Consider the following 27147-nt stretch of genomic DNA (forward strand, 5'->3'; position numbering starts at 1 on the left):
ATTTAATAAACAAGAAAAAAATGATGAGGAAAAAGAAATACCTGTTGAGAGGAAAAAAAATTGATGGGAGATGAGATGGGTAATTGTGGGATTCGGTGAAAGTGCCACTGACAGATGCCGAAGAGGAGATTTTTAAAGAACAAGGAGATGATGAAACTTGTTCAGCAAAGTGAGTACGGAAAAAGGAGATTTTTAAAGAATAAGGAGCTTTCTTCTCCAAGTTTGGCAAGGTTAAAGAAAATGCTTTTTAAGAGCAACTCCAGCGTTGGAGCCCTCCTCCCAGGTTATACACTATTCAATCCACCTAATGAACAGTAACTACCCTTAATGAATAGTAATAGCCCTGGCAATAGTATTTGCATCTCCACCGTTACACTTCAATAGCCCTGTCAATAGGTAATAAAATATTTGTATTTTTTTATTTATAAAATAATACAAAATAATTTTAATTATAATATTGGATAAGATTTTTAATCGTTCTCGTTGCGTTACGTGTCATTATTTGAAGTATTATTAAATAATACAAAATAATTTTATTTGTAATTTCAGATAAGATTTTTAATCGTTCTTGTTGCCCTACTTGTCATAAAATCTGAAAAGACAATTATTGGTGATGGAAAAAAAAATTAGATTGAAACTGTGAAAGAAAGATAGGAATGTGGTTGAAACTAGTTGAGAAAATATGAAATTGTGGTGTAAGGTAGAAGATAATGTGAAGGTATTTATAGAAAAGTGAAATCAATTTTTTTTTAATTTTCTCATTTTTTTTTCTTCTGATTTATAATAATTTTTTACATTTTTTTTAATTTTTATTCACCTAATTAATCTCTGCCGTTGGATTAAAAAATTTGAATTTCCAACACTCCAGATTGTGCCACGTGGCACAACTGTAACATTTCAACTTTTTAAATTGTTTTTTTTTTCTTTTTTTAAATTTCCATAGCCTAATAACGTGGACCGTTGATCTCAGATCCAACGACTGAAATTAAATGAGGTTTTTAATTTTTTTTTTACCTTTGAAAATCCAACGGTCCATAAAATATAGCCGTTGAAATCCAACGGACATGGGGAAGCCACGTGGCCTCCCCAATATTAAGAAATCTGAGTGGGCCGCGGGCCCCATTTTTGAATTTATGTCGCCTAACGCGCACCCACGCACGCTTGAAGGCCACACGCCTAACAGAAAAAAAATAAAAAAAGTAGCTGACGTCGCCCTAACGTCACACCCACTTCGGACTCTCGGGCTGGCAACTCGTGCCAGGCCTCTCCCCCGGGCTGGGCCTGTCCCTCGGGCTACCACACGCTGGACCAAATCAATCGGGCTCTCTAGCCCTGTTCACGGGCCTGTGCCCAGAGCAAAAGCTCCCGCTGGAGCTGCTCTAAGAACAGAGGTCGGGCAGAAATTTTCATGGCGACAACGGATACAGCCATGAAGGCAAGGGAAACTCTGCCCTGTGATCGTTCTAATCTGTTCCGGGTTTCAACATATGACGGCGCTGTTCGCAAAAAGTTTGAAGGGCAAAAGCAGCAATGATTAACTAGGGTTTCAAAATTTGCAGTTCCCAACATCAAATCTTCTCACTTTGATGTACATTCCCATCATCTGATATAATTTACAGTTCCCAACATCAAATCTTTTCACTTTATCAAACTCACATTATTCATACATTCCCATCATCTGATATAATATATTACAAACCAGATTCTGTATGCAAGCAAAAAACGCATTCAATTATCAACGAACGAGGACTCCGCCAGATCAATAGCGCGCGCAAGAGCAGCAGCTTTGTTCTCGCACTCCCTCTGCTCATCGGCTGGATCACTGTCAGCGACAATTCCTGCCCCGGCTTGGAGATGAGCGACCCACTCTCTGCGCTTGTTTGTGTCCTTGTATGAATACATTGTATCATACCGAAAGCTAGTTGGGAAAACAATAGTTCTCAAAGCAAGGGCAATGTCCATGTTGCCAGAAAACGAAATTCCCCCAAAGCCACCGCTGTATGGACCACGTCTAGTCACTTCTAGCTTATCGATCAGCTCCATGGCTTTCACCTGCATTGCAGTAGAGCTAAGAATGCAGAATCTCAAAAAATTAATCCTAAGCGAGTCCATATAAGATAGATTAGGAAATCATGACATCAGGTTCCATATATCAACCAATAGTGGTGTAATAAACCGTTTCCTAACTAATTAGGTTAATCCTCATGGTTTGTACTCATAGGATTATACAGGTTAATTAAACCTAGGATCAATTTAGCTAATTAATAAGAAATAAAACAAGAATGCCAACAAACAAATTAAAAAGGGCTCATGAAGAAAACCTTCGGTGCTCCACTGACTGTCCCAACCGGCAACGCAGTACGCAGAACATCCCAGCTAGTTAAATCATCAAGTAACTCTCCAGTAACCTACAATTAAATTAAAGTTTCGTCCCTTAATTCAATTGGTTGTTGAGTACATACATTACACTCATGACAATAGATATAGACCCCATGAGAAAATAAATTCTGAAACTAATGTCTACAGATGCGCGGATGTGTCATCAATCGTTATAGATATTAGGTTACTTATTATGTGTATCACCGAAAGGAGATACTTACTGTTGAACTTATGTGCATGACATGGGAATAACGCTCAATGTTCATGAGCTCCTCAACCTTGACAGAACCAGGTTTTGAGACCTGCATGAACAAATTATCAATCGCATTATTATGGCCACAATATACTAAATGAAAGAAACAGATTATGATAAAATTCTTATAAATATTGTCACGTAAGCCATGAACAGACAAGGCACCAAGTGTGAACTTAATAAGCTAATGCTGAAATATACATCAGTGAAATACTTTTTACCCGCCATGGACTGAAAATAGATAACGGGGAGAATAAAATTTAGCATATGCATGGTATTACACTCTGGAGAATAAAGTTCAACATACAGTAATAATCATACAAATACAACAAAGGAAAGATTATAAACCTTCCCAACATCATTCCTTCCCAAGTCTACAAGCATAATATGCTCAGCACATTGCTTTTCATCATTCAAAAGCTGCTTTTCCAGCATTAAATCTTCTTTAGGTGTTTTTCCTCTTCTAACTGTCCCAGCAAGAGGCCGGTTGGTGATCGTTTTCTAATAACAAAAATAAGAAATGAAAATCTCAGCAATTTATTGCTAATGACGACTACAACACTATAGTAGGAAAACAAAGGGAACCAAAGAAAACATAAAATGTAGGACATCTTGTAGGAACCATCGTAGAGGTTTAGGAGCTAGCAACAGAATAAGATGAACACTCAGATGTTAAAATTTTTTGGACTTCCTTTACTCACCTTCTTGACACGTGTCAGAATTTCTGGACTTGAAGCAACCAGAATACAGCCTCTAGCCTGATCATGGAAGTATATACTCATATAATCTCAGAATTACAAGGTGAACAAGTAGATTGGAACCAATGACTCACTGAAAACGAGGCAAACCTGTAAATAAGTCATATATGGACTTGGATTAACTATCCTCAATGCTCGGTAAATTTCAAATGGGTCTGCAAATGTTCGCCTCTCAAAACGCTGGCTTAATACAATCTGAAATATGTCCCCAGCTAGAATGTGTTCTTTAGCTTCCAAAACTGCCTCCTTATATTCCTCACTTGTCAAGCTTGAGTCCTCCAATTTAGTACCAAAAAGTTGAGTGTTGAACTCTATTGAATCTGCAGGCAGCCTCGGGCTGAAATTGACAGTCGGTACATTTTTACATCAACCTTAAGTTTTTTATTTTTAAAAAAAAAGTAATTAACAAGTATGGAGAACTAATTCCCCCAGCCCTGAGGCAGCCTCAAGTTGAAATTGACCTTTGAATAATTTATGATTAAAACTGGTATTAAAGAGGGAGGGATGAGTAAGAATATAGGAGGGGAATTGAAACTCAACAAAAAAATAGAAGAGAAATGTGAAAGAAAGGAGTTGATTACTCACGTGATAATGTCATGCACTTTAGATAGCAATGTTTCCAATCTATTTATTCCATCATTGAAGGCCTCGTCAACAGAAGAATATTGATCTAATTGCACCCAGTGAATTACATGTGCTTTCTATAGTAGACAAAATTGTAAAATAGAAATGGTTATAGCCACAACAGTAGCACCCTATTTGTTAAAATAAAAATTTACAACCAAAGCATGCAGTTAACTAATTCTCCTAGTTCAGTAATGGAGTAGGATGCAAATATTCTGATTCAACGTGGCGGAAAAAACAAAGTAGAACTTTGAAGAAAAAGAATAAGCATAAGAGCGAGTAACTAGGAAGAAAAAAAAAAACTATTTTAACAGAAAAAAAGCAGATGTCATTACGCTGACATGCATTTGAATCAAAGTGTCTCCAATTTATATATTTTCTTCACTAAAATCTAGCATGAAAATCACAGTACCTTGTCCACATGATTGAACACTATCACATCGTCATAAAGACCAAGATGAACATCAGGAAGATTTCTGTCATCTGGTGGTGCACTCGGAAATGGCAGCTTTTTCTTCTCAACATAACGTACTGTATCATAAGAGAAGTAACCAACCCAGCCGCCTGATAAAGAGAATGGATGTTGTTAACCACCAACTAGTGACTTCAGAAACCTCAATTTTTTAAGACTGAATTATACAATAATAAGAGGATAGATTTATGGCAATTTTGTGACAAGTAAGTCTTTTGCGAGAGTCCACAGTTCTACTTGCCTAGTCCAAAACTTTGAGACAAAAGGAAAAAATTAAGCAAAGCGTGGTCTTCATTTTTATAAATAACTTCACCACAACTTTACGAGTCTAAGCTTTGTTAACAAACCACATTTAAGGAGTAAATAACTTCACCACAAGTTTAAAAGTCTAAGCTTTGTTAACAAACCACATTTAAGGAGAAGTGGTTTACTTTGAACTGAGAGGATTAAGATAAGAGTACCACTAAAAAAATTTAAAGCATGTTGTTTGTGTACTAATCATACCACAAAATGCTTATGGAAGTTCATCAAGAAGTTGGGGTGTCCATCCCTCCATGATTCTCCGAGGAACAGTCATTGGATCCTCCACGATCTACGATCTCCTCTGTCCTACAACCTTCTCTGTGGTCCATAATGGTAACCATGTTCTCCTTAGCCACGATTTCAATGGATGGTTGGGCACCAATAAAACTGTACCGGCCCTAACAAATGATTGACACCAAAAATTTGTAAGTGATTAATTATTGTCTAAAGTCAGATGCAAACAAATACAAATGATACAAGGGGCTGAGGACGCTTACAACATTGGAGTCGTTGGAACCCGGCTCAACTGACTCAAACAGAAAACTTGGAGCATCTCTATCATCCTCCTTAACCAGACACCGGTAAGCAAGAACAGAGAATATGCTTCCACAAACTTCTCTGATTCGTCGGCTGCAGTAAAATCAATCGTACAAATCAAAACTCGCATTAGTATAACCAATTCAGTTCCTTACAAACAGACATTGCATGACAGAATCAAATTTTGAATTCTTAAATTTGGGCAGATTATAATCATATAATGACCACCACTCTCATTGTTCGGCTAATGGAACCGAAATTAGCATTTTACAATGTAAATCAAAACACAATTAACTAAAAACCCAGAAATTCATTTTCTTTATTTTCTTCCAGCAAAACAGTCATAAATACTCAAATGTAAATGGCTAATACTCAATTATCCCCCCAAAGTTCTACATTTTCTCGGAAACCAAACACATCCCAGAAAGCAAATGTAGTTGAAACAACTGCTCCAGAAGAAAAATTGAAACGAGCAACAAAAAAATTACAAAGGTTGGGAAGAAAAAAGACAATGCGAAGATGAAAATTAAAGGAATCAAGCGAAGGAGGAAGGGTGCCGATGTGGGTAATGTACATAGTATTGCCTACCCGAATAAACATTAGAAGAAGGACCCGCATAGGACTCCGTATGAGCAACGGAAGACGATTGACTCGTCATGTGATGGGTAGCACCAGTGTCGGGATGCCAAAGTGGGTCAGGCTGCAGTTCAAACTGGGTTGCAGCAAAGGGTGCGGCCTGATCAGGCCCACAGTACCTGTGCGGGCAGGTCTGGATATGCTGGAACTTATTGCAGTTATAGCGCCAAGGAGGGCTTAGGAGCAGGCCATCTGGGCTGAGGAAAATTGGACAGAAAATTGGGCCGAACAGAAGCAAAGGGCTGCGCCAGTTTTTGTTGATGGGGATGTTGCCAATGAAGCTGGACTGGGCCAGCAGCATTAAAGGGCCGAACACCACCACTAGAATTAAATTGTTGACATGTGAAATCCATAAAGCAGCAAAATATTAGGCAAAGATTTTTACATTATAAGAACGAGTGGTTCTCATGTGTTGTAGATTTGTAACGCGCTCTTAGTTGTACAGAAGTCATCACCTTTTAAGTCTACGCGGTGAAGATCAGATTCGTTAAGAGCTAACGAGGTTGTCATATTTGTACCACGTGACTGCCACATCAGCTTTTAACGGATCAATGGATAGAAAATGAAACGGATGTATTATATTGAAATAAAATAGTACTTGAGGTGTGAAATTGAAATGTTTTAAAGATGTTGTAAGAAATTGAAATCGATCACAAACCTTAAGTGGTAAAGTGTAATTTACTCTTATTTAATCTTTAGTAAAAGCTTACGTGTCAGTTTCAAGATTTTTGAAATTATTTTGGCTCACACTTAGGATTGAATTTAATTCTATTTACACCTTTTGATTTCTATTGTAATGAACATTCATGCATTAATAACATTGATTGAGATTTTCTCTCTAATTTGGTGAATTTTTAGCTTTCCGAATCTTGGATTTACGTTTCTATCCTTTACTACGCTGGTTCGGGGTCACTCGGCCATTGATTGTAGCATCATTTTGCCTCTATGAACTCTTGATAATCTAATCATGCAATGTACCATTGTAATTATCTATTTTTCTGTAGATTAAGGGGTGTAGTCAAACTAAAGATTAAAGACTCCTACAAAATTTATATGGATTTTAAAAGTGATAGATTTGATAGGATTTAAAAGGATTAAAGACTCCTACAAAATTCATATGGATTTTAAAGAATTTGAATGGATTGTGGTGGAAGGATTTGAAATCCTAGGGGGTGAGGTTGGATTCCTTTTACTCTTGGCTAGATATACTTTTTACTCTCAAATCCCATAAAATCCACAACTTTTTGAAATCATTCAAAATCTTAATATTTTTAATACACTTAAATTTGGATGGATTTTAAAATATTTTAAAATATTTTAATTGACTACACTTAGATTTGAATAGATTCTAAAATCTTTTAATTGACTACACCTAGATTTGAATGGATTCTAAAATCCTTTAATTGACTATACTAGGATTTTAAAGTCTTTTAAAATTCTCTCAAATCCGAGTTTGATTACATCCTTTAAAGAACCCAATTGCCATTTAAATGGGCTAAGCATAAATATTATTAGGCTTTTAAGCTAAAATACTCTCTGAAATTGGTATAACTCCTCATTTTGAGCTGAAATTTTAAAATCGATAGAACTGAACCCTTAGTTTATCCACCATCAATCATTTTGGTCGTTTTGTGAAAAATCCCCATTCAATAAGGTAAAAAGACAAAAATACCCTTAGTTTTCTATCAAACTGAAGATATTTTTGTCATTTAGTCTTTATTTAACAGAAATTTTTCACAAAAAGACTAGAGTGATTGATGATAGACAAACTCAAGACCCACTTTTATTGATTTTAAATATCAAAATCAAATTAAGAAGATACGAAAATTTCAGAGATCATTTTAAATGCACAAAAATTGCCGTAATGAACTGTCTGTTTGCTTAATATCATGTGAATGCAGATTCTGGTATGTAGGATTACAAATGTGAGTGCAGATTCTGTGCGAGTCCTGCCCAATTATTCAAACATTGCGATAACGACTCCAATAGCATCTACAACATTGTTAAATATATTAAGGTCAGTCTCTGTTTATGATCAAATCCAACAACTCTTTGATTATCGAGTTGACGAAAGTTGGCGTCGTCGCTTCACTTACCGCTTCATCGCTTCATCTCTTCGATCAACTCTCATACTCTTCAATCGCTTCAAAGTCTTGCGATCTGTTTCCGAGCGATCCGGACTGTCTTCATGCGTTCGTCTTTCATCTTCGAAATTCAAATTTAAGGTATGAAGTCGACTTTCAAGTTTCGAAATCAGGGAGGATTTTGTATAATTTCAAAATCAGCGAGTAGTTTTTAATAGGGTCTTCAATTGATTTAGGGTTTTATTCATTTCAATGTCGTCTTATGGTTTTAGTTTAAAATTTTGGCTTCAATCTCATTATTTTGATTCTAATTCAATAAATTTGTGTAACGTAGAGTTTTCTATTGGAGAAGGGGGTTGACCTTTGGATTAGGCTGTTGTATTGATTGCTGTTGCTCGACCGACAGGTAAAAATCTCATACTTTGGCATTCCGTTAACGTTGATTGCTTGCTGCAAATTTGATAGGCACAATGATGAGAACAAATTTCAAATAAAAAAAAGGTTCATATCATATGAGGTTTGTCCTTGAAATTTTATTTGGCTTTTAGTTTTTATTTGTTATGCTAGAAATGGACGGGACGTCTATGTATAAGAGAAATAAGGACTAATGATTTCAACACGAACTGTGGCTTTCACTTTCAATCTCTCACCCTTTAGTTTGATTGAGCTTCTGTATATAGCTGGCTTAATTAATTACTAGCATATCAGCACACACAAAGTGTGTTTGAAAATTTTTTATTTTTGTTTTTGAAATAGAAGGAGAGTGGAAGAGAGTGATAGAGAATATGAGGGTGGGAAGTTTATTTATTTATTTATTTAATTAATTATTTTTATTTATTTATTTTTTAATTAGAGATATGTTAGGATTACATATGGGTGATGCTTAAAAAAAACAGTAAAATTTGGTTGTGTGAAATTACATTTCTGCCCATATTTTTTATTCATGTTTCGTTTTAATTAGAGGGTTAAACTAGTAATTTCATAAAATTTTGGTTGACAATGAGTTTTTATTTAATTAATAGAGATAACTCATTACCTAAAACACCATTTTGCACTTTCTCTTTGTTCTTTCTGTTTAGTCCTCTGCATTTTGGCAATTGCATATTTTGCAGTGATCAGCAAAAATGGGATATTTATCAATATGAATCCCGATTGAAAAAGTCAATGACTTTCTTCCCATTCCATCAATATATCAACTATTTAAAACCAAAAAAAAAAAAAAAAAAATCTGTACTTTATACCGATCTAACAAATGTACCTACAACGGCCTGGAATATGCACATCTTTGGTTTACAATATCATTGCAAAAATAGAACTAGAAAATAATGAAATAATTTTGTACATAGTAAGTATTATTCACCTATATGAATTCATATTCTGTACATTATTGTTAGTTTTGCGATGTAGTTCATTATATTATAAACTTTCACTTTAAAATTGTCGCTTTGATTTTGCAATGTAGTAAATCGATGGCTTAATGAATTTTAACTGATTAACTAAAACACCATTTTGCACTTTCTCTTTGTTCCATCTGTTTAGTCCTGTAAATTTTGGTAATTGCAAATTTGCAATGATCAGAAAAAATGGGATATATCAAGATGAATCCCGATCGGAAGAGTCAATAACTTCTTGACGTACTATCAATATCAACTATTTAAAAAAAAAAAAAAAATCTTTACTTTATACCGATCTAACAAATGTACCTACAAATGGAGGTTTGGTATATAGAAACGGCCTGGAATTCGCACATCTTTGGTTTACAATATCATTGCCAAAGTAGAACTAGAAAATAATGACCAGTAATCCAGGAGCTTGCCCGAGGCCACTTCGGAGGTGCATTTTTCAATACAACATGGATATGGATCTTCCGGGCATGCGTTGTTTAGATCCATGAAGTCCACACAAACCCTTCATTTGCCAATTTTCTTTTGTTCCAGCACAATGTTGGCCAGCAAGTTCGGATGGTAAACTTTGATGATGAAGTTGGCGTCCTTGAGCTTGCCGATCTTGGCCTCTATAATCTTGCTTCATTCAGTCCTTACGATGGATTGGATCCAAGTGGGGACAAAGGCAGATTACAGGGATCAATCCCAGGTACGCCTTCTGCTGACCAGGCGAATACATCTTTGTGGCCCGCAGGAAGTTGGTGAACAATTCTTTCTCGTAATCGGTTAGTTTTGACCCGATCCTGGCTTTGTGCTCCGACTTGTTGGGATCAAGGTGATGTACACTGTGTCCTTGTCCGCCTTTGACTTGATGTGCTATCATCTTGGGGGTCAAGGTCTAGGTTGAACTCTTTGTAACTCGTTTGTTGACCTCCAGACTGTGATTGTTATGCTGAATCATCCATGGGAGTGTTGGAGTACCGCTTTCCCTTCCGGATTATGTTCAAGCTTTCGACGGCGCAGTAGTGTGCCGCTGCTTGATCCTATTTTTTTTTTGTCCTTTACCCCATCTAGGGTGAGGTAACGGAGCAGCTAATGATAAGTTAACGGAACAGCTCTCATCTTGTGCAACAAGTTCCGATCGAGAATGGTGTTGTGAGGGGTCGGACAATTCATAACATGGAAGGTCATCAGATGGTTGTAGGGTTCTCCTGAATCCCCAATTTTACCATGCATAGAGACAACCGGGGGTTGTGCCAGCCAAAAGCTCTCCGACGGTCAAGTTAGTTAGCAAGTACTAGACAAACTCTAGAAGAGTATTTATACTAGTTGGGAGAGAGACCTTTTTAGGATAGATTCCTTGTACTAAGCTGGGAGAATCCTAGAGGATATTTAGAAGTAGATATTGCATCCTCTTAGGAGTTGTGATTACTTGCAATGCACGCCAATTCCGAAATTGTAGTAACTCCAAGACATATAGAGGGTCTGGCCGATTCCATACTCGATCAGATCCCCATGCCTTACAGAACAAGCATGGTCATTCTTAGCAAAGTTGCTTGGACTTCGCCCACAGCTCTGGAACAGGATGATGGTGGCATCACTGCTGACCAGACTTTTGAGGTAACTGTATTCCAACTGCCTTACTCCGACCCTGAAAAATTATGATCCCCGACGACGAATAAAAAAAATTAAGCCGCAATGACGAAATAAATCGTCAAAGTCCAAATAAATGACAAAAAACCGTTGAAAATATATATATATATATATATATATATATATATATATCTCCTTAGACCACAAAAGCATGACTGAAATAACAAGAGATGACACGTCATTCAGTACTTCACATCAAGTCACTAGGGATCAAGCATTTTATCAGAAACAGAGGCAAAGTCGGTTTTATTTTTCTTTATTCAAAATTTTATTCAGAGACTTAGGTAACGTAGGTTTTTGCTCATTCGTAAGTGATGTATTTTTGCTCCCCAAAGTGTTGTCGTTATAGGGACTTGTTCTGTTTTTATCCAGTAGATTTTTGCTTATTCTTAACTCGTAAGTGATTTGTTGTTTCCTCGAATCGTCTATTTTGTAGAGAGAAGTTCTGTTTTAGCTCCGGTTCCAAATTTTTTTGATAGCGAAATTGCTCCTCAAGAGTCTTCCCATACAAAATCTAATTGTTAGCCTTTCATGCCGTCAAATGATGTCGATTAGCTAGAAGGGGTAAGAAAGGATCATAGTTTTCTTTGTAGATTTTATGTTAATGTGTTGTTGACAACTTACCCTAACAAAAGCAAAGATTAGCAAAAGAAAATCAAATGATACTCTGCCTGTTTCGCTTGCAGATGCTGCATAAGCTTTCCGTTCAGTCTGAGAGGACCTTTAGTAGCAGATTACACAAGTGTACACATACAATCAAAAGTTTCAATCCCAGTCTCCGCATTACTCAATAGTTCAAGGTCTTTGATTGACTAGAAGGCCGGTTAACACCAGAAACCACAACACCACCAACAACTACTTCACCTTAGGTACAAACAACCATAATTTCAATTTTTTTTTTTTAATTTTTTTAATTTTTGTTTTCTTCTTTGATCTGCAGCCTTTAAATACATAATCACACCAACCATGTTGATATGAACAACCTGATGTGTGTTTTTTGCGTGGGATGTGATTTTTTATTTTCTAGGTTATTTTGTTGAATTTCTTTATTTTTTGAATTGGTTATTGTTGAATTTGTATTGTTACTGGAGATTTGCGTGTTGGGTAAGAGATAAAAACGCAAGATTTCACATAAGTAAAATTCATTTTGATTCCATCTTTTTGCTAATTGTCTGGGTGCTTGTTGATGATCATCTATTTTCGGGTTTCAATTTTTCAGTATAAGTTTGTATTTCATGCTATATGTCTGCATGAAGTGTTATCTGATGCTAAAATTTGTTTCTTTTAATTGTTTGGTAATTCAGAATTAGATTTATGGGTTGAATTCAGTTATAAGAACTATAAATTAAGGTGGATTTAATGCTCAGATCATGCAAGAGTAGATATGTATTAGGTTTCTGTGGAAGGTTGAGTTATAAATGCAGAGTCAAGGTCAAAAGCGTACTGAGCTTGATGATGAATTGCCTGTAGATAAGCGGGCGTGTAATTCATTGGAGTTTAGAGCGAGTTTATCAAACTCTTCAGCTCAAATCCATATGAATTCTATGAACTCCACACCTGAAACCAATAATCGTAATATAGACACTTGGACACCTATTTGTTTCTTAATGTAAATAGGGTTGTAAAATAGATTTCCACATGTATGTAAGTAGTGTTGCATATCATATACACTTAACACCCGTAGCATCGCACAGGCACTCTTGCTAGTGCCAAACGAAGACAGCTGCCTATTTTTTGTCTCACACGGGATCGAGAAGCCTTAAACCATGCGATTCCTTCCCAATTATTCGAACATTGCGATAACGACTCCAAAAGCATCTACTATTGTGTTAAATATAATATAGTCAGTCTTTGTTTATTATCAATCCAACAACTCTTGGTTTCACCTTGTTTATCTAGCGAAAACTAACCATAGTTTTCGTTACGTTGATATTGCTAGCTAATTTGTGATTATTGTCTCCCAGCAAAACTGAATTCCATTAATTTGCAAAGAAGAGATCGATCATGGCTTTGGCGGTGGTAGGTGGAGCCGTTCTCTCCGGTTTCTTCCAGCAAGTATTTGTGAAGTTGGATTCTCTGGATGTCAAGAACTTCATCCGGGGAAAGAAACGGACCGGTGGGTTACTAAACAAGTTGGAGACCATGTTGCTGTATCTTAATGCCGTTTTTGATGATGCTGAAAACAAGCAAATTAGTAACTCAGGTGCGAGGCAGTGGCTGAATAAGCTTAAAGAGGTAGTCCATAATGCAGAGGACCTGTTGGATGAGATCAAGACAGAAGCGTTAAGGCGGAAAATAGAAGCTGAATTTGGAAGTAGCACAAGCAAGGTACAAGACCTCATATCTGCTTCTTTTCATGCTTTTGAGGAGTCAGTGGACTCGAAGATAGAGGATATTCTTGAGAGGCTAGGCTCCATTGTAGAACAAAAAGATGCCTTTGGTTTGAAAGAAGGTGGAAATCACAGAATCTTTCAAACACTACCTTCAACTTCTTTGGGTGAAGGCTCTGATGTGTATGGAAGAGCTCATGACAAAGAAGACATCATTAAATTGTTGCTGTCAGATGACGTTGCTGACAGTAAGATAGGCGTCATTCCGATCGTGGGGATGGGTGGGATCGGAAAGACCACCCTTGCTCAACTCTTGTACAACGATGATAGAGTGAAGCAACATTTTGAGCTCCAAGCATGGGTTTGTGTTTCTGATGAATTTGACGTTGTTAAGATCACACAAACAATTTATGCATCAGTCACTTCACAAACTCATGATACCACAGACCTGAACCAGCTTCAAGTTAAACTCAAAGATGCTCTGGTGGGGAAGAAGTTTCTTTTTGTTCTTGATGATGTTTGGAACGAGAATTACAATATTTGGGATTCCTTAAGGCGCCCCTTCGAGTATGGGGCTCATGGAAGTAAGATCCTTGTCACCGCACGGAATGATGGTGTTGCATCTACGATGGGTACTTTTCCAACCCACCATTTAAAGCACTTACTTGAGGAAGACTGTTGGTTTTTATTTGCACAACATGCCTTAAAAAATGCAACTGTTGATATGGATCCAAATCTTGAAGTAATTGGAAGGCAAATCGTTAGCAAGTGTAACGGTCTTCCTTTAGCTGTGAAATCACTTGGTGCTCTCTTACGCTCTGAATCAAACGTGGAGGAATGGGAAAATGTACTCAAAAGTGAAATATGGGAGTTGTCAGATACAAAGACGGACATTATGCCTGCACTATGGCTAAGCTACCAGTACTTGTCTCTGGTGTTGAAGCGTTGTTTTGCCTATTGTTCAATACTTCCCAAAGATTATGAATTTCGCAAGTCTGAATTAGTTTTGTTGTGGATGGCTGAAGATCTTTTACAACCCCAAAAGAAGACTTTGTTAGAAGATGTTGGAGAGAAATACTTTGATGACCTAATCTCACGGTCATTTTTTCAGCACTCGTCGTCAAATAACAGTTTCATCATGCATGATCTGATTCATGATTTGGCGACGTATGCATCCGGAGAATTTTGCATTAGTTTGGAAGACCACGACTTCACATTGGGCAATGTGAGCAAGGGTCGTCATTTCTCTTGTATGGAATCGTCTAATGTTGATTTCAAGAGATATGACACTATTTTTGAAGCTAAGTATCTGCGCACCTTCATTCTAGGCAACCTCTATTCATTGCCGACAGTACAGCTTGATCTCCTTTTAATGCTACAATGTTTAAGAGTTCTCAAACTACGTGTCGAGGAGTTGCCTGATTCGATTAGAAACTTGAGGCATCTACGGTACCTTGACTTGTGTGACACTCTAATCCAGAAATTACCAGATACGGTATGCAGTTTGTGTAATTTGCAAACATTATTGTTGTCGAATTGTCGCCATCTTGTTGAGTTGCCCACTGATTTGAGAAGACTAATCAATTTGCGCCATCTTGATATAAGAAGTACGGTGATAAAAAAGATGCCACTCCACATGGGCAAATTGAAAGATCTCCAGACATTTAGAGGTGAATTTGTTTTAGACAATGATACTGGAGGAAACATTGCTGACCTAAAGGGGTTTGAGCAATTGCGTGGGAAACTACATATTTCAGGGCTTCAAAATATTGTACATGCTGAGGATGCTTTGGAAGCCAAACTGAGGGACAAGAAACGTCTCAGAAAAGTAATTTTCAAATGGGAAGGTGACACTATCGATTCTCAAAACAATAGAAGAGTGCTGTGCAACCTGCAGCCCCATACAAACGTGAAAGTACTTACAATAGAAGGATATGGTGGTACAACGTTTCCAAGTTGGTTAGGAGATGGGTCTTTCTCTAATCTTATCAATCTCCGACTTGTGGCTTGCGGATATTGTTTTTTCCTGCCAGCATTAGGGCAGCTACCCTCCCTCAAAAGGCTTGAAATTGATGTGTTGAATGGAGTGGAATCAGTGGGCTCTGAGTTTTATGGGGGAATTAAACCTGCATTTAGATCTTTGGAGGTTCTGAGATTCTGCAATATGCAGGAATGGCAAGAGTGGTATTTCCGTGGAGAGGATGAAGAAGAAGGTAGAGATTTTCCTAATCTTCGTGAGCTTAGTCTGGAGAAGTGTCCCAAACTAACGGGGAAAATACCGTTAGACTACTTCCCAAGACTTGAGCAGCTAAGTTTGCAGGAAGTTAATATCGAATCCCTTGCTTGTTCGCAAGGATGCAATAATTTCAGTATTGAACTCCCATCCCTCCTTAAGTTGGAAATATCAGATTGCCCAAATATGGTATGTTTTGTGGGTAGTGGAGTGCTGCTTGCGGCCAACTTGAAGGAGATATCTATGTCCAGGTCTAAAAACTTGTGGTCAGTGCCAGCAGAGATGCAAATCTCTCTCTCATCTCTTCGGTCCCTGTTCATACAGATGTGTGAAGAATTTAAATCATTTCCGGAAGAATCTACATTCCCATCCCTTGATGTTTTGAAGATAAAGGGATGCCCAGAATTTGTGGGTTTCCCCCATGAAGGACTGCAAGCGCCCAACTTGAAGATGATGGAAATCTATGAATGTAACAAATTCATGTCACTGCCAGGGGAGATGCATACACTTCTCCCATCTCTCGAGTCTTTGTTCATATTTGAATCTCCAGAATTGGAATCATTTCCGGAAGGGGGATTGCCGTCTAAATTGCGTTCACTCAGAATCTGGAGTTGTAAAAAACTGATGGCAAACCGTATGCGGTGGGGTCTGCAAACAATCACCTCTCTCAAACACTTGCATGTCAAATTCTCAGAATGTGAAGAATATATTATCGAATCATTTCCAGAAGAGGGGCTGCTGCCAACCACTCTCACTTCTCTCAAAATCTCCCATCTTCCGAATCTGAAAGCCATTGATGGCAAGGCGTTAAGACACCTCATCTCCCTCAAGGCGTTGGAGATTTCTTTTTGTCCTCAACTCCAGAGCTTGCCAGACGAAGGGCTACCCACTTCTCTTTCTCGTCTACTGATCTCAGGATCCCCTTTGCTAAAAGATCGGTGCCAGAGAGACACGGGAGAAGATTGGGCCAAGATTTCTCACATCTCCGAAGTAATAATTGATGTGCAATGGTACGTAATTTGTCAAAGTGTGGTTATGTGTTTCACTACTATCCGGCTGTGTGAATTTCAAGTAACAAACAAATTTCAAATGTTAATATTCACGTAATAACAAATTTTACAGGTACTCGTGTCCCATACAAACGTGAAAGTACTAGTGATAGAAAGATACGGAGGTACAATATGGTTAGGAGATGACTCATTTGTTCTCTCATCTTGTCACTCTTCGACTTGTGGCTTGTGAATATTGTTTTTCAATACCAGCATTGGGATAGCTGCCATCTCTCAGAGGCTTGAAATTGATGGTTAAATGGAGTGGAATTGTTTCAGTGTTGTTCTACTCCCTCTTTTTTTGCTGTCTTTGTGTCTTATGGCGGTTATTTTGTATGACAGTAGTCTTTGGTGAGCAAAAGCTTCGAAATATGAAAAACTCTGCTGACGAGATGGACAGACAATTCTTATCAGTGCCAAGGGAGTCACCATGTTAATTCACAATTTTCCAGTCCTAGAGAACGAGCTTTAAAGTTTTAACAAGTTTATGAGCTCAAGTGTTCAAATTTCCTTTTTCAAGTTTGTTTTCAAATAATGTCTATTGAGAGGTAGATTTTGGTACTTTGTGGAATGTGAGTTCAGACGTTTGGTTTGAAAAATATGGATGATGATTTTGTCTCTGAAATTGTGAATCTATGATCATGTATTAATGTTGTAAGACCAGATGAATCCTTAATATATCTTTCAAGTTGAAATGGAACAGCCTTATCTTCATTACCTTGGCACATGTAAACAGAGATCTGGTTTTGTGGGAATGGATTACTGAGATCCATTGAATTGAGATCCAAAGGCTGAAATCTAACCTCAACTCCAACTAAAACTGGAATTGCCAAGAAAAACTCGAAATATATTGCCAACCAGATTCTGTATGCAAGCAAAAACATATTCAATTATCAACGAATGACGACTCTGCAAGATCATTAGCGCGCGCAAGCACAGCAGCCACTCGCACTCCCTCTGCTCATCAGCTGGATCGCTGTCAGCGACAATTCGTGCCCCAGCTTGGAGATGAGCGACCCACTCTCTGCGCTTGTTTGCATCCTTGTATGAATACATTGTATCATACCGAAAGCTAGTTGGGAAAACAATAGTTCTCAGAGCGAGGGCGATGTCCATGTTGCCAGAAGACGAAATTCCCCCAAAGCCACCACTGTATGGACCACATCTAGTCACTTCTAGCTTATCGACCAGCTCCATGGCTTTCACCTGCATTGCAGTAAATGAGGAAACTCGAAAATCCTAAGCGAGTCCATATAGGATAGATTAGGAAATCACAACATCGTGTTCCATATATCAACCAATAGTGGTGTAATAAGCCGATTCCTAACTGATTAGGTTAATCCTCAAGGTTTGTACTTGCAGGATTATACAGGTTAATTAAGTCTAGGATCAATTTAGCTAACTGTTAAGAAACAAAACAAGAATGCCAACAAAAAATGAAAAAGGGCTCATGAAGAAAACCTTTGGTGCTCCACTGACAGTCCCAATTGGCAACGCAGTACGCAGAACATCCCAGCTAGTTAAATCATCAAGTAACTCTCCAGTGACCTACAATTACATTAAACTTTCATCCCTTAATTCAATTGGTGGTTGAGTACGTCACACTGATGAAAATAGATATAGCATGAGGAAAAATTCTGAAACTAATGTCTACAGATGCCCGGATGTATCATCAATCGATATAGATATTACGTTACTTCTTATGTGTAAGAAAAAACAGATCATGATTAAAATCTTCTAAATATAAGAAACAGTAGTCACGTAAGCCAAGAACAGACAAGGCACCAAGTGTAAACTTATTAAGCTAATGCTGAAAGATGCATAATGAAATATTTTTACCTGCCATAGATTGAAATAGATACCGGGGAGAATAATATTTAGCATATGCATGGTATTACACTATCGAGAATAAAATTCAACATACAGTAATAATCATACAAATAGGTGAAAGGAAAGATTATAAACCTTCCCGACATCATTCCTCCCCAAGTCTACAAGCATAATATGCTCTGCACATTGCTTTTCATCATTCAAAAGCTGTTTTTCCAGCAATAAATCTTCTTTAGGTGTTTTCCCTCTTCTAACAGTCCCAGCAAGAGGCCGGTTGGTGATCGTTTGCTATTAACAAAAATAAGAAACACACAGCTCAGCAATTTGACTAATGAAGATTACAACACTATAGTAGGAAAACAAAAGGGACCAAAGAAAACATAAAACGTAGGACATCTTGTAGGAGCTAGCAACAGAATAAGACGAACGCTCAGATGTTAAAAAATTTTGGACTTCCTTTACTTACCTTCTTCACACGTGTCAGAATTTCCGGACTTGAAGCAACCAGAATACAGCCTACTAGCCTGATCATGGAAGTATATACTCTTATAATCTCAAAATCACAAGGTGAACAAGTAGATTGGAATTTGGAACCAATGACTCACTGAAAACGAGGCAAACCTGTAAATAAGTCATATACGGACTTGGATTAACTATCCTCAATGCTCGGTAAATTTCAAATGGGTCTGCAAATGTTCGCCTCTCAAAACGCTGGCTTAATACAATCTGAAATATATCCCCAGCTAGAATGTGTTCTTCAGCTTCCAAAACTGCCTCCTTATATTCCTCACTTGTCAAGCTTGAGTCCTCCAATTTAGTACCAAAGAGTTGAGTGTTGAACTCTATTGAACCTGCAGGCAGCCTCGGGCTGAAATTGACAGTTGATACATTCTTACATCAGCCTTAAGTGTTCTTTTTTTATTTTAAAAAAAAGTAATTAACAAGTATGGAGAACTAAGTCCTCCAGCCCTGAGGCGGCCTCAAGTTGAAATTGACTGTTGATTAATCTTATCCCATTCAATTTTACGTATGCATACATTTATTATTAAAACTGGCATTAAAGAGGGAGGGATGAGTAGATCATAAGAGAGGAATAGAAACTCAACAAAATAAAAAATATATATGGAAAAGAAATGTGAAAGAAAGGAGTTGATTACTCACGTGATAATGTCATGAACTCTACATACCAATGTTTCCAATCTATTTATTCCATCACTGAAGGCCTCCTCAACAGAAGAATATTGATCTAATTGCACCCAGTGAATTACATGTGCTTTCTATAGTAGACACATTTGAAAAATAGAAATGGTTATAGTCACAAAATGTTTCCAATCTATAAACGAGTTAAGTTTTGTCAATGAACCACATTTAAGGAGAAGTGATTTACTTTAAACTGAGAGGATTAAGATATATGAGTACTACTAAAGAATTTAAAGCATGTTATTTGTGTACTGATCATACCACAAAATGCTTCTGGAAGTTCATCAAGAAGTTGGGGTGTCCATCCCTCCATGATTCTCCGAGGAACAGTCATTGGATCCTCCACGATCTCCATAATGGTAACCATGTTCTCCTTAGCCACGATTTCAATGGATGGTTGGGCACCAATAAAACTGTACCGGCCCTAACAAATGACTGACACCAAAAATATGTAAGTCATTAATTATTGTCTAAAGTGAGATGCAAACAAATACAAATGATACAAGGGGCTGAGGACGCTTACAACATTGGAGTCGTTGGAACCCGGCTCAACTGACTCAAACAGAAAACTTGGAGCATCTCTATCATCCTCCTTAACCAGACACCGGTAAGCAAGAACAGGAGTTAGATGATCCGAGAATATGCTCCGAGACAGAGAAATTAAATTCCCCTTCTTCGAGGCTTCTACAAACTTCTCTGATTCGTCGGCTGCAGTAAAATCAATCGTACAAATCAAAACTCGCATTAGTATAACCAATTCAGTTCCTTACAAACAGACATTGCCTGACAGAATCAAATTTTGAATTCTTAAATTTGGGCAGATTATAATCATATAATGACCACCACTCTCACTGTTCGGCTAATCGAACCGAAATTAGCATTTTACAATGTAAATCAAAACACAATTAACTAAAAACCCAGAAATTCATTTTCTTTATTTTCTTCCAGCAAAACAATCATAGATACTCAAATGTAAATGGCTAATACTCAATTAGTTCTACATTTTCTAGGAAACCAAACACATCCCAGAAAGCAAATGTAGTTGAATCAACTGCTCCAGAAGAAAAATTGAAACGAGCAACAAAAAATATTACAAAGGTCGGGAAGAAAAAAAGACAATGCGAAGATGAAAATTAAAGGAATCAAGCGAAGGAGGAAGGGTGCCGATGTGGGTAATGAAGTATTCCTAACCGAATAAACATTAGAAGGAGAAGGACCCGCATAGGGCTGCGCCAGTTTTTGTTGATGGGGATGTTGCCAATGATGCTGGACTGGGCCCGCAGCATTAAAGGGCCGACCACCACCACTAGAATTAAATTATTGACAAGTGAAATCCATAAAGCACCAAAAAATTAGGTAAAGATTTTTACTTTATAATAACGAGTGGTTCTCATGTGTTGTGGATTTGTAATGCGAGATCCCCCTGGTCTTTGATTAGCTATTAACTCGAGATGTCAAGTATTCTACGTTAAAATTTTATTTGATGGGTAAATTGAATACAAGTGTTAAATTTTTTTTTTTTTTTAATTAATATGTCAAATATTTATTTTATTATTTTATTGAACCTAAAGTTACATTAACTATTAAAAAATAATCAAAATGTTGTAAACATTTCTAGTTTAAGTATGATTATGTAAATCTTAGATTAAATTTAATTTTAGTTATCATTTCTTATTATATCTTGTATTCCTTGGGAAAAAAGAAATATCTTCTCTCCTTTACTACTATAAATAAAGGCACAATGTAGGAGGGATAACAACACACATTCCCCTACAATTCTACAAACATCTCTCTCTTCTTCTCCTTGTCGTTGGCCACCCTAAACTTGTCAGATAAAATAAATCACAACACGTTATCAACACAATCCTACCGCTGTGCTTAGGAATCTGACGTTGAAGAATTTTTCTTCATCAAACCAGTTTATCCATATCATCACGCAATCTGGTTCTTTCAAAACAACGATTTTTTAACTTGATATTTTTGCAGTCCTGATAGCATGAACATTCACTATGATGCATGACCCAACTTTACGTTTTACGTATTTTAGATTCTACATAAATTGTGTATGCCTCATAATCATAATTGTTGAAATTATGTGAATTTGACATTTGCCATGAATTGAATCAAATTGAATTGAAAATTTCTTTTGGGAACCTAGGGTTCTTTCGAACTCGTGACCACCATCCTGCAGATGGGATTCCCCAAGCCAAGCCGAGAGCCTGCAACTCTCTTTCTCCCTAGAAAACCCAAGGAACCAGAAGCTGCGAGTCTCAAAACCAACAAAACACGACACCTTTCATGGTGTCCTTGACCACAGCATGGCCTGTAACCATTGCCTTGAACCTTTGGTTCATGTTGCTGACGACCAGAAGTCATCCCACATAAATAAAATAAATAAATAAAGGACTGAGATTAGCCGAAATCTCGTCGGAATTTTTTTTTGAAATTCCGATTCAATTGCCCTGTCTCGGCCTGACTTATTCAATTTGTATATTGGAACCTGTATATGAGAACCTGTATGTTCTACTCCTACATAAAGGGATTGATTTTTCTCCATTACACTAACCACATCTTGTCCATCTATTTTGTGATAGGAACATGTCGAATTTGAACAAACTTGACTTCATCGCTTTAGAGGTCTCTAGAAAGAACTACCTCAAGTGGGTCCAAGATGTGAAGCTCCACCTCACTGCAAAGAAATTGCGTCCTGCCATTGAAGAAGCAATAGACGAACTTGTTGACAAAGCTGAAAAAGCCACTGCTATGATTTTCATCCGAAGACATATTCATGATGCTCTGTAAACTGAATAACTTGCTAAGGAGGATCCACGTGCATTATAGGTCGATTTGGCTGATCGTTTTGATCACCAAAAAGGCATATTCTTGCCTGCAGCAAGACACAGCTGGCAGCATTTGCGCTTCCAAGACTTTAAGTTTATGAATGAATATAACTCTGAAGTTTGTCGGATTCGATAACTTCTCAAGTTTTGCAATGAAACTTTGACTGAAGAGGATCTCCTGGAGAAGACCTATTTGACCTTCTCTGCTTCTAATATTGACTTGCAATAATAATATAAAGCTCAGAAGTTCACTACGTTCTCAGATTTGATCTCTGTTTCACTTCTCGCTGAAAAACAGAACCAACTGTTGATGAAGAATCATCAAGCTCGACCTACTAGGCGACTGCTGTGCTCGAAGCACATTATAGCACCAATGCGCAAAACGCCAAAAGAGGCGTGGTAAGGGCGGCCATAAGCCATCCTACCGAAGTTAACAAAGTCAAGGCCCATCCAAGAAAGGAAACAAAGCCCAGAAGCGCTCAAACTTCGCTCCTAAAGCCCCAAACTTCAAGAATAAGGGCAAAGCACCTGAAAGCACCTGAAACCAAGGATACGGACATGTGCTATCGTTGTGGTTCAAAAAACCATTGGTCCCGTGTTTGCTGAGCTTCTAATAAGGTTGTAGATGAATATCATTCTCGTCGTAAGAAGTTTGAATCAAATGTCATGCAAGTGGACGAACCGGAGACTACAAAGATAAAGGTTTCTGATTTTTATGCGGATACCACCCCTATAGAAGATTAGAATCTTAGACATAGACTTATTTTTAGTTGAAATAAGACAATTGGGGCCGAATTCCACCTAGTGGTCGAATCCCTCCTTTGTTTTTGGTTGATTTTTGAACAATTTTCCTTTATGTTTGGATTATTAGTTGGTGATTTGTTTTGGATATTAAGTTTTTAATCATTGAATAAATGAAATTATTTTGAATTGATATTTGTTTTTATAAACTTTTATGGATGTGACCGATTCAAATTAATTTCTTATTCTAGGTATGACTAGTGGAAAAGTTAGTTGTCTGGCAGATAGTGTAACCACACACACTGTTTTGTGTGAACACATCTATTTCACTAACTTCATACCTAAGAATGCAACTCTGACAACCCTCTCAGTCTCATCCAACCTGATAGAAGGATACGGTAAGGCACATATAATGTTGTCCAATGGTACAATCTTGACCAGTGATGAGGCACTCTATTCTCCACATTCTGGAAGAACGTTGTTGAGTTTCAAGGACATTAGAGATAACAATTACCATGTTGAAACCCACGTAGAAAACGGAGTTGAATTTCTGTGCGTAACTTCCTACGAATATGACCAGAAGTGTATTTTAGAGAAGATGAAGCGTATCCCTAGTGGTCTGTATATTACGACCATACGCCTCATTGAATGCCACTATATGGCTGGCCCTACTACTAGGACCGCACACGAAATTACACTTTAGCATGATCGTTTGGGACATCCTGGACAAATAACAATGCGCCGTATCCTTAAATCTTCACACGGGTATCCACTAACCCGAAGTTTATGTTTGATCCAAGGAATCGCATGTCAAACATGTTCGATAGGAAAGCTTATTACTAAGCCTTCTTATGACAAGATTCGTTCCAATCCTCCCATTTTTCTACAATGGATTCAGGGGAACATTTGTGGACTGATTCACCCTCTCTGCGGACCATTTAGATACTTTATGGTTTTGGTTGATGCTTCCACACATTGGTCACATGTGTGTTTGTTGTCCATAAGGAACACTGCATTCTCCAAATTGTTGGCTCAGGTTATCAAGCTTAGGCTTCACCACCCAAATTATCCGATTAAATATATTTGATTGGATAATGCTGAAGAATTCACATCTAAAATTTTTGATGACTATTGCATGTCGGTTGGGGTTAAAGTTGAACATCCTGTAACCCATGTTCACACCCAGAACGGCTTGGCAGAGGCTTTCATTAAGCGCTTACAAATGATTGCTCGATCGTTGGTCATACGTACCAAGCTTCCGATTGCTGCTTAGGGCCATGCAATATTGCACGCAGCAATGTTGATCCGTCTGAGGCTTGTTGCAACACAACCATTTAGTGCCCTTCAGTTGGTTACCGGATAGGAACCCTACATATCGCATCTGCGCGTATTAGGTTGTGCTGTATATGTGCCGATCTTGCCGCCCTTACGTACAAAAATGAAGCCTCAACGAAGGATAAGAATCTATGTCGAAAATGATTCTCCTTCGATTATTCATTACTTAGAACCTTTGACAGACAATCTGTTTACTGCTCATTTCACGGATTGTCACTTCTATGAAACAGTCTTCTCGTCGTTAAGGGGAGATAAGAACATCAACGTACCTGAAGAATGACACGAATTATCGTGGACGACTCCCATTTTGTCTCATTTAGATCTCTGCACCGCTCAGTCTGAAACTGAAGTGCAGCATATATTAGATCTTCAGAGCATAGCTCAGAGCATGCTAGATGTTTTCACCAATATAGAGCACGTAACAAGATCACATATTCCAGCTGCAAATACGCCTACAAAGATGGATGTACCAAATGTATGACAGACTGCCCTTCTGGAAGCCCAGGACGCCAATCTTGGTGATCCACGTACATTATCAGCTAACCAATCATCTGCCCCTACACAAAAGCGTAGCAGACCCATTGGTTCAAAAGATTCACACCCCCGGAAGAGGAAAACCACGGCACAAGGTCCCGAAGAGCCTACCGTGAATCCGACTATCGCTTATTCATTCTACCCAACTCATAAGGAAATTCTAGATTATGGAAGCGTCCTTGAAGGGACCAATCCTCTTCCCGAGAATTGTAAGATTTCAGTCTGTTATGCTAGCTTAGATGATGTGTGGCATAGAAATGAGATGATTATGGCGTTGGCAGTGGTAGGTATAACCGCTCTCTTGGGTTTCTTCCAGTAAGTGTTTGTGAAGTTGGATTCTCATGAGGTCAGGAACTTCATAAGAGGAAAGAAACTGACTAATGGGTTGCTGAAGAAGTTGAGGATCAAGTTGATGATTGTTAGTGCTGTTTATGATGATGCCAAGCAAAATTAATTACGTAACCCATATGTGAGGTCGTGGCTGCACGAGTTTAAAGAGGCAGTCATTGATGCTGAGGACCTACTGGACGAGATTAAGATAGAAGCGTTGAGGTCGAAAATTGAAGCTGAATTTGGAAGTAGCACAAGCAAGGTACAAGACCTTGTCTCTGCTTCTTTGCATGCTTTTGATGAGTCTGTAGAAGACAAGAGAGAGAAAAAATTCTTGAGAGGCTAAGCTTCATTGTAGAACCAAAAGATGCCCTTGATTTGAAAATAGGTAGTAGACACAAAATGTCACAAACATTGCTTTCAACTTCTTTAGTAGAAGGCTCTGATGTGTATGAAAGAGATCATGTGAAGGAAACCATTATTCAATTGTTGCTATCAAATGATGTCACTTGTAGTAAGATTGGCATATTTCCATTGTGGGCATGGGTTGTTGGAAATGTGCCCTAAAACCAATCATATGATGATACTTTATGGACATTTCACATGTTAAACTAATCTAGTTTAATATTAAGGGCAAAGATTATTGTTTGAGCCGTCTCATATAAATGTTATATGCTTAAACGATAAGTCCAAGGAATATGTGATTGGAAGAATGCGATCTAAAGAAGTTAGATTCATGAGACCATTCTTTCGTTGACACATCCTAAACGTTCCTGATCATAGGATTGTCAATTGGGCATTGACAGTCCGTTAAGATCAGTACGTGCTATGTCTTCTCTCAGGGAGAGTGACTAGTCTCGAGTCATTGGTGTGTGTGACATCAAGACAAGTACGTAGGTGCTCAATAGAGAATGAGTTCACTGAACACGATCAACGAAGAGTTCTCATATTCATGTCACATGAGAACTCATGGTTGGGATAATGCAAATTAGTCTTTTGACCTGAGGCATCACAGTTGTCTTGTGGTTAGGTCATTAATCTTTGATTATGTCAAAGTTACTCCATCAGGAGGGTGTCCAAGGCATCGTTGGGGTTAAGCCACTTAGCCATGGAGGCAAGTGAATGCGCAACAAGGGATCTCTAACCTTCAAACTGTTTGAGGGAGAATACTCTATGATATGATTAAGAATCTTTGGCCAAAGTATGAATGAGATTTAGGAATGTGTTCCAAATCACATTCAAGGTAATCATATAAGCACAAGACTCACATTGGATAGTAGACATGAATAAACTATCAAACCAAATAATGTGGTCAAGAGTATTGTATTAGAGAAAGACCGTATTGCATTTGTAATCCTAAAACTGAATAGGTTCTCCACCTCTTCTGATTAGCTTGGGTAACCATGACATGCTGCTAGGCGTCAACCATGGTTTGTGGAAGCCCTAAAAGTGTATTATCACTAACGGGAGAATTGAAAGTAAGTTTCAATTCACAATCGATTAGAAAGAGTTTTAATCGCCCACTGCCTCGCTAAAAGGAACCTAATGGATCGTTCACCGAGTAAGGTAGAGTTTGAAGAAACAACGGAGATGAGTAAGAATAATTAAATGGTTTAATTATTTATCTAAGGCTAGGATTAA

General features: G+C 37.8%; 2 protein-coding genes across 9 annotated transcripts; one reads left to right on the forward strand and one right to left on the reverse strand.

The window, feature by feature from the left end:
* Positions 1-1531: 1531 nt before the first annotated feature.
* On the reverse strand, positions 1532-20922 carry LOC125468617 (anthranilate synthase alpha subunit 2, chloroplastic-like). Of its 4 annotated transcripts, none has more exons than XM_048564675.1 (11): positions 20728-20922; positions 20250-20434; positions 19988-20161; positions 4427-4578; positions 3976-4091; positions 3481-3727; positions 3334-3390; positions 2981-3133; positions 2601-2681; positions 2322-2408; positions 1532-2052 (listed from the first exon to the last, which is right to left on the reverse strand). In XM_048564675.1, the coding sequence occupies exons 3-11, from the start codon at positions 20091-20093 to the stop codon at positions 1729-1731; spliced, it is 1323 nt and encodes a 440-aa protein (XP_048420632.1). In that variant the 5' UTR covers positions 20094-20161; positions 20250-20434; positions 20728-20922; the 3' UTR covers positions 1532-1728. The 4 variants fall into 4 exon arrangements, with proteins under 4 accessions (XP_048420632.1, XP_048420631.1, XP_048420633.1 ...); XM_048564674.1 differs by having other exon boundaries at positions 19988-20150; positions 20250-20349; positions 20386-20922; XM_048564676.1 differs by having other exon boundaries at positions 19988-20150; positions 20728-20760.
* On the forward strand, positions 7832-17410 carry LOC103960772 (putative disease resistance protein At3g14460). Of its 5 annotated transcripts, none has more exons than XM_048564662.1 (6): positions 7832-8187; positions 8381-8452; positions 11521-11648; positions 11771-11953; positions 13049-16657; positions 16770-17410. In XM_048564662.1, exons 5-6 carry the CDS (start codon positions 13089-13091, stop codon positions 16792-16794), a joined length of 3594 nt encoding a protein of 1197 aa, XP_048420619.1. In that variant the 5' UTR covers positions 7832-8187; positions 8381-8452; positions 11521-11648; positions 11771-11953; positions 13049-13088; the 3' UTR covers positions 16795-17410. The 5 variants fall into 5 exon arrangements, with proteins under 5 accessions (XP_048420619.1, XP_048420622.1, XP_048420623.1 ...); XM_048564665.1 differs by lacking the exon at positions 11521-11648 and having other exon boundaries at positions 16770-16821; positions 17039-17410; XM_048564666.1 differs by lacking the exon at positions 11521-11648 and having other exon boundaries at positions 16770-16821; positions 17042-17410.
* Positions 20923-27147: the final 6225 nt, after the last annotated feature.

This window comes from the organism of the source record quoted next, unplaced genomic scaffold (assembly GCF_019419815.1).
Source record: "Pyrus x bretschneideri cultivar Hongxiangsu unplaced genomic scaffold, Pyrus_bretschneideri_v1 Contig39, whole genome shotgun sequence".
NCBI classification, from domain to species: Eukaryota; Viridiplantae; Streptophyta; class Magnoliopsida; order Rosales; family Rosaceae; genus Pyrus; species Pyrus x bretschneideri.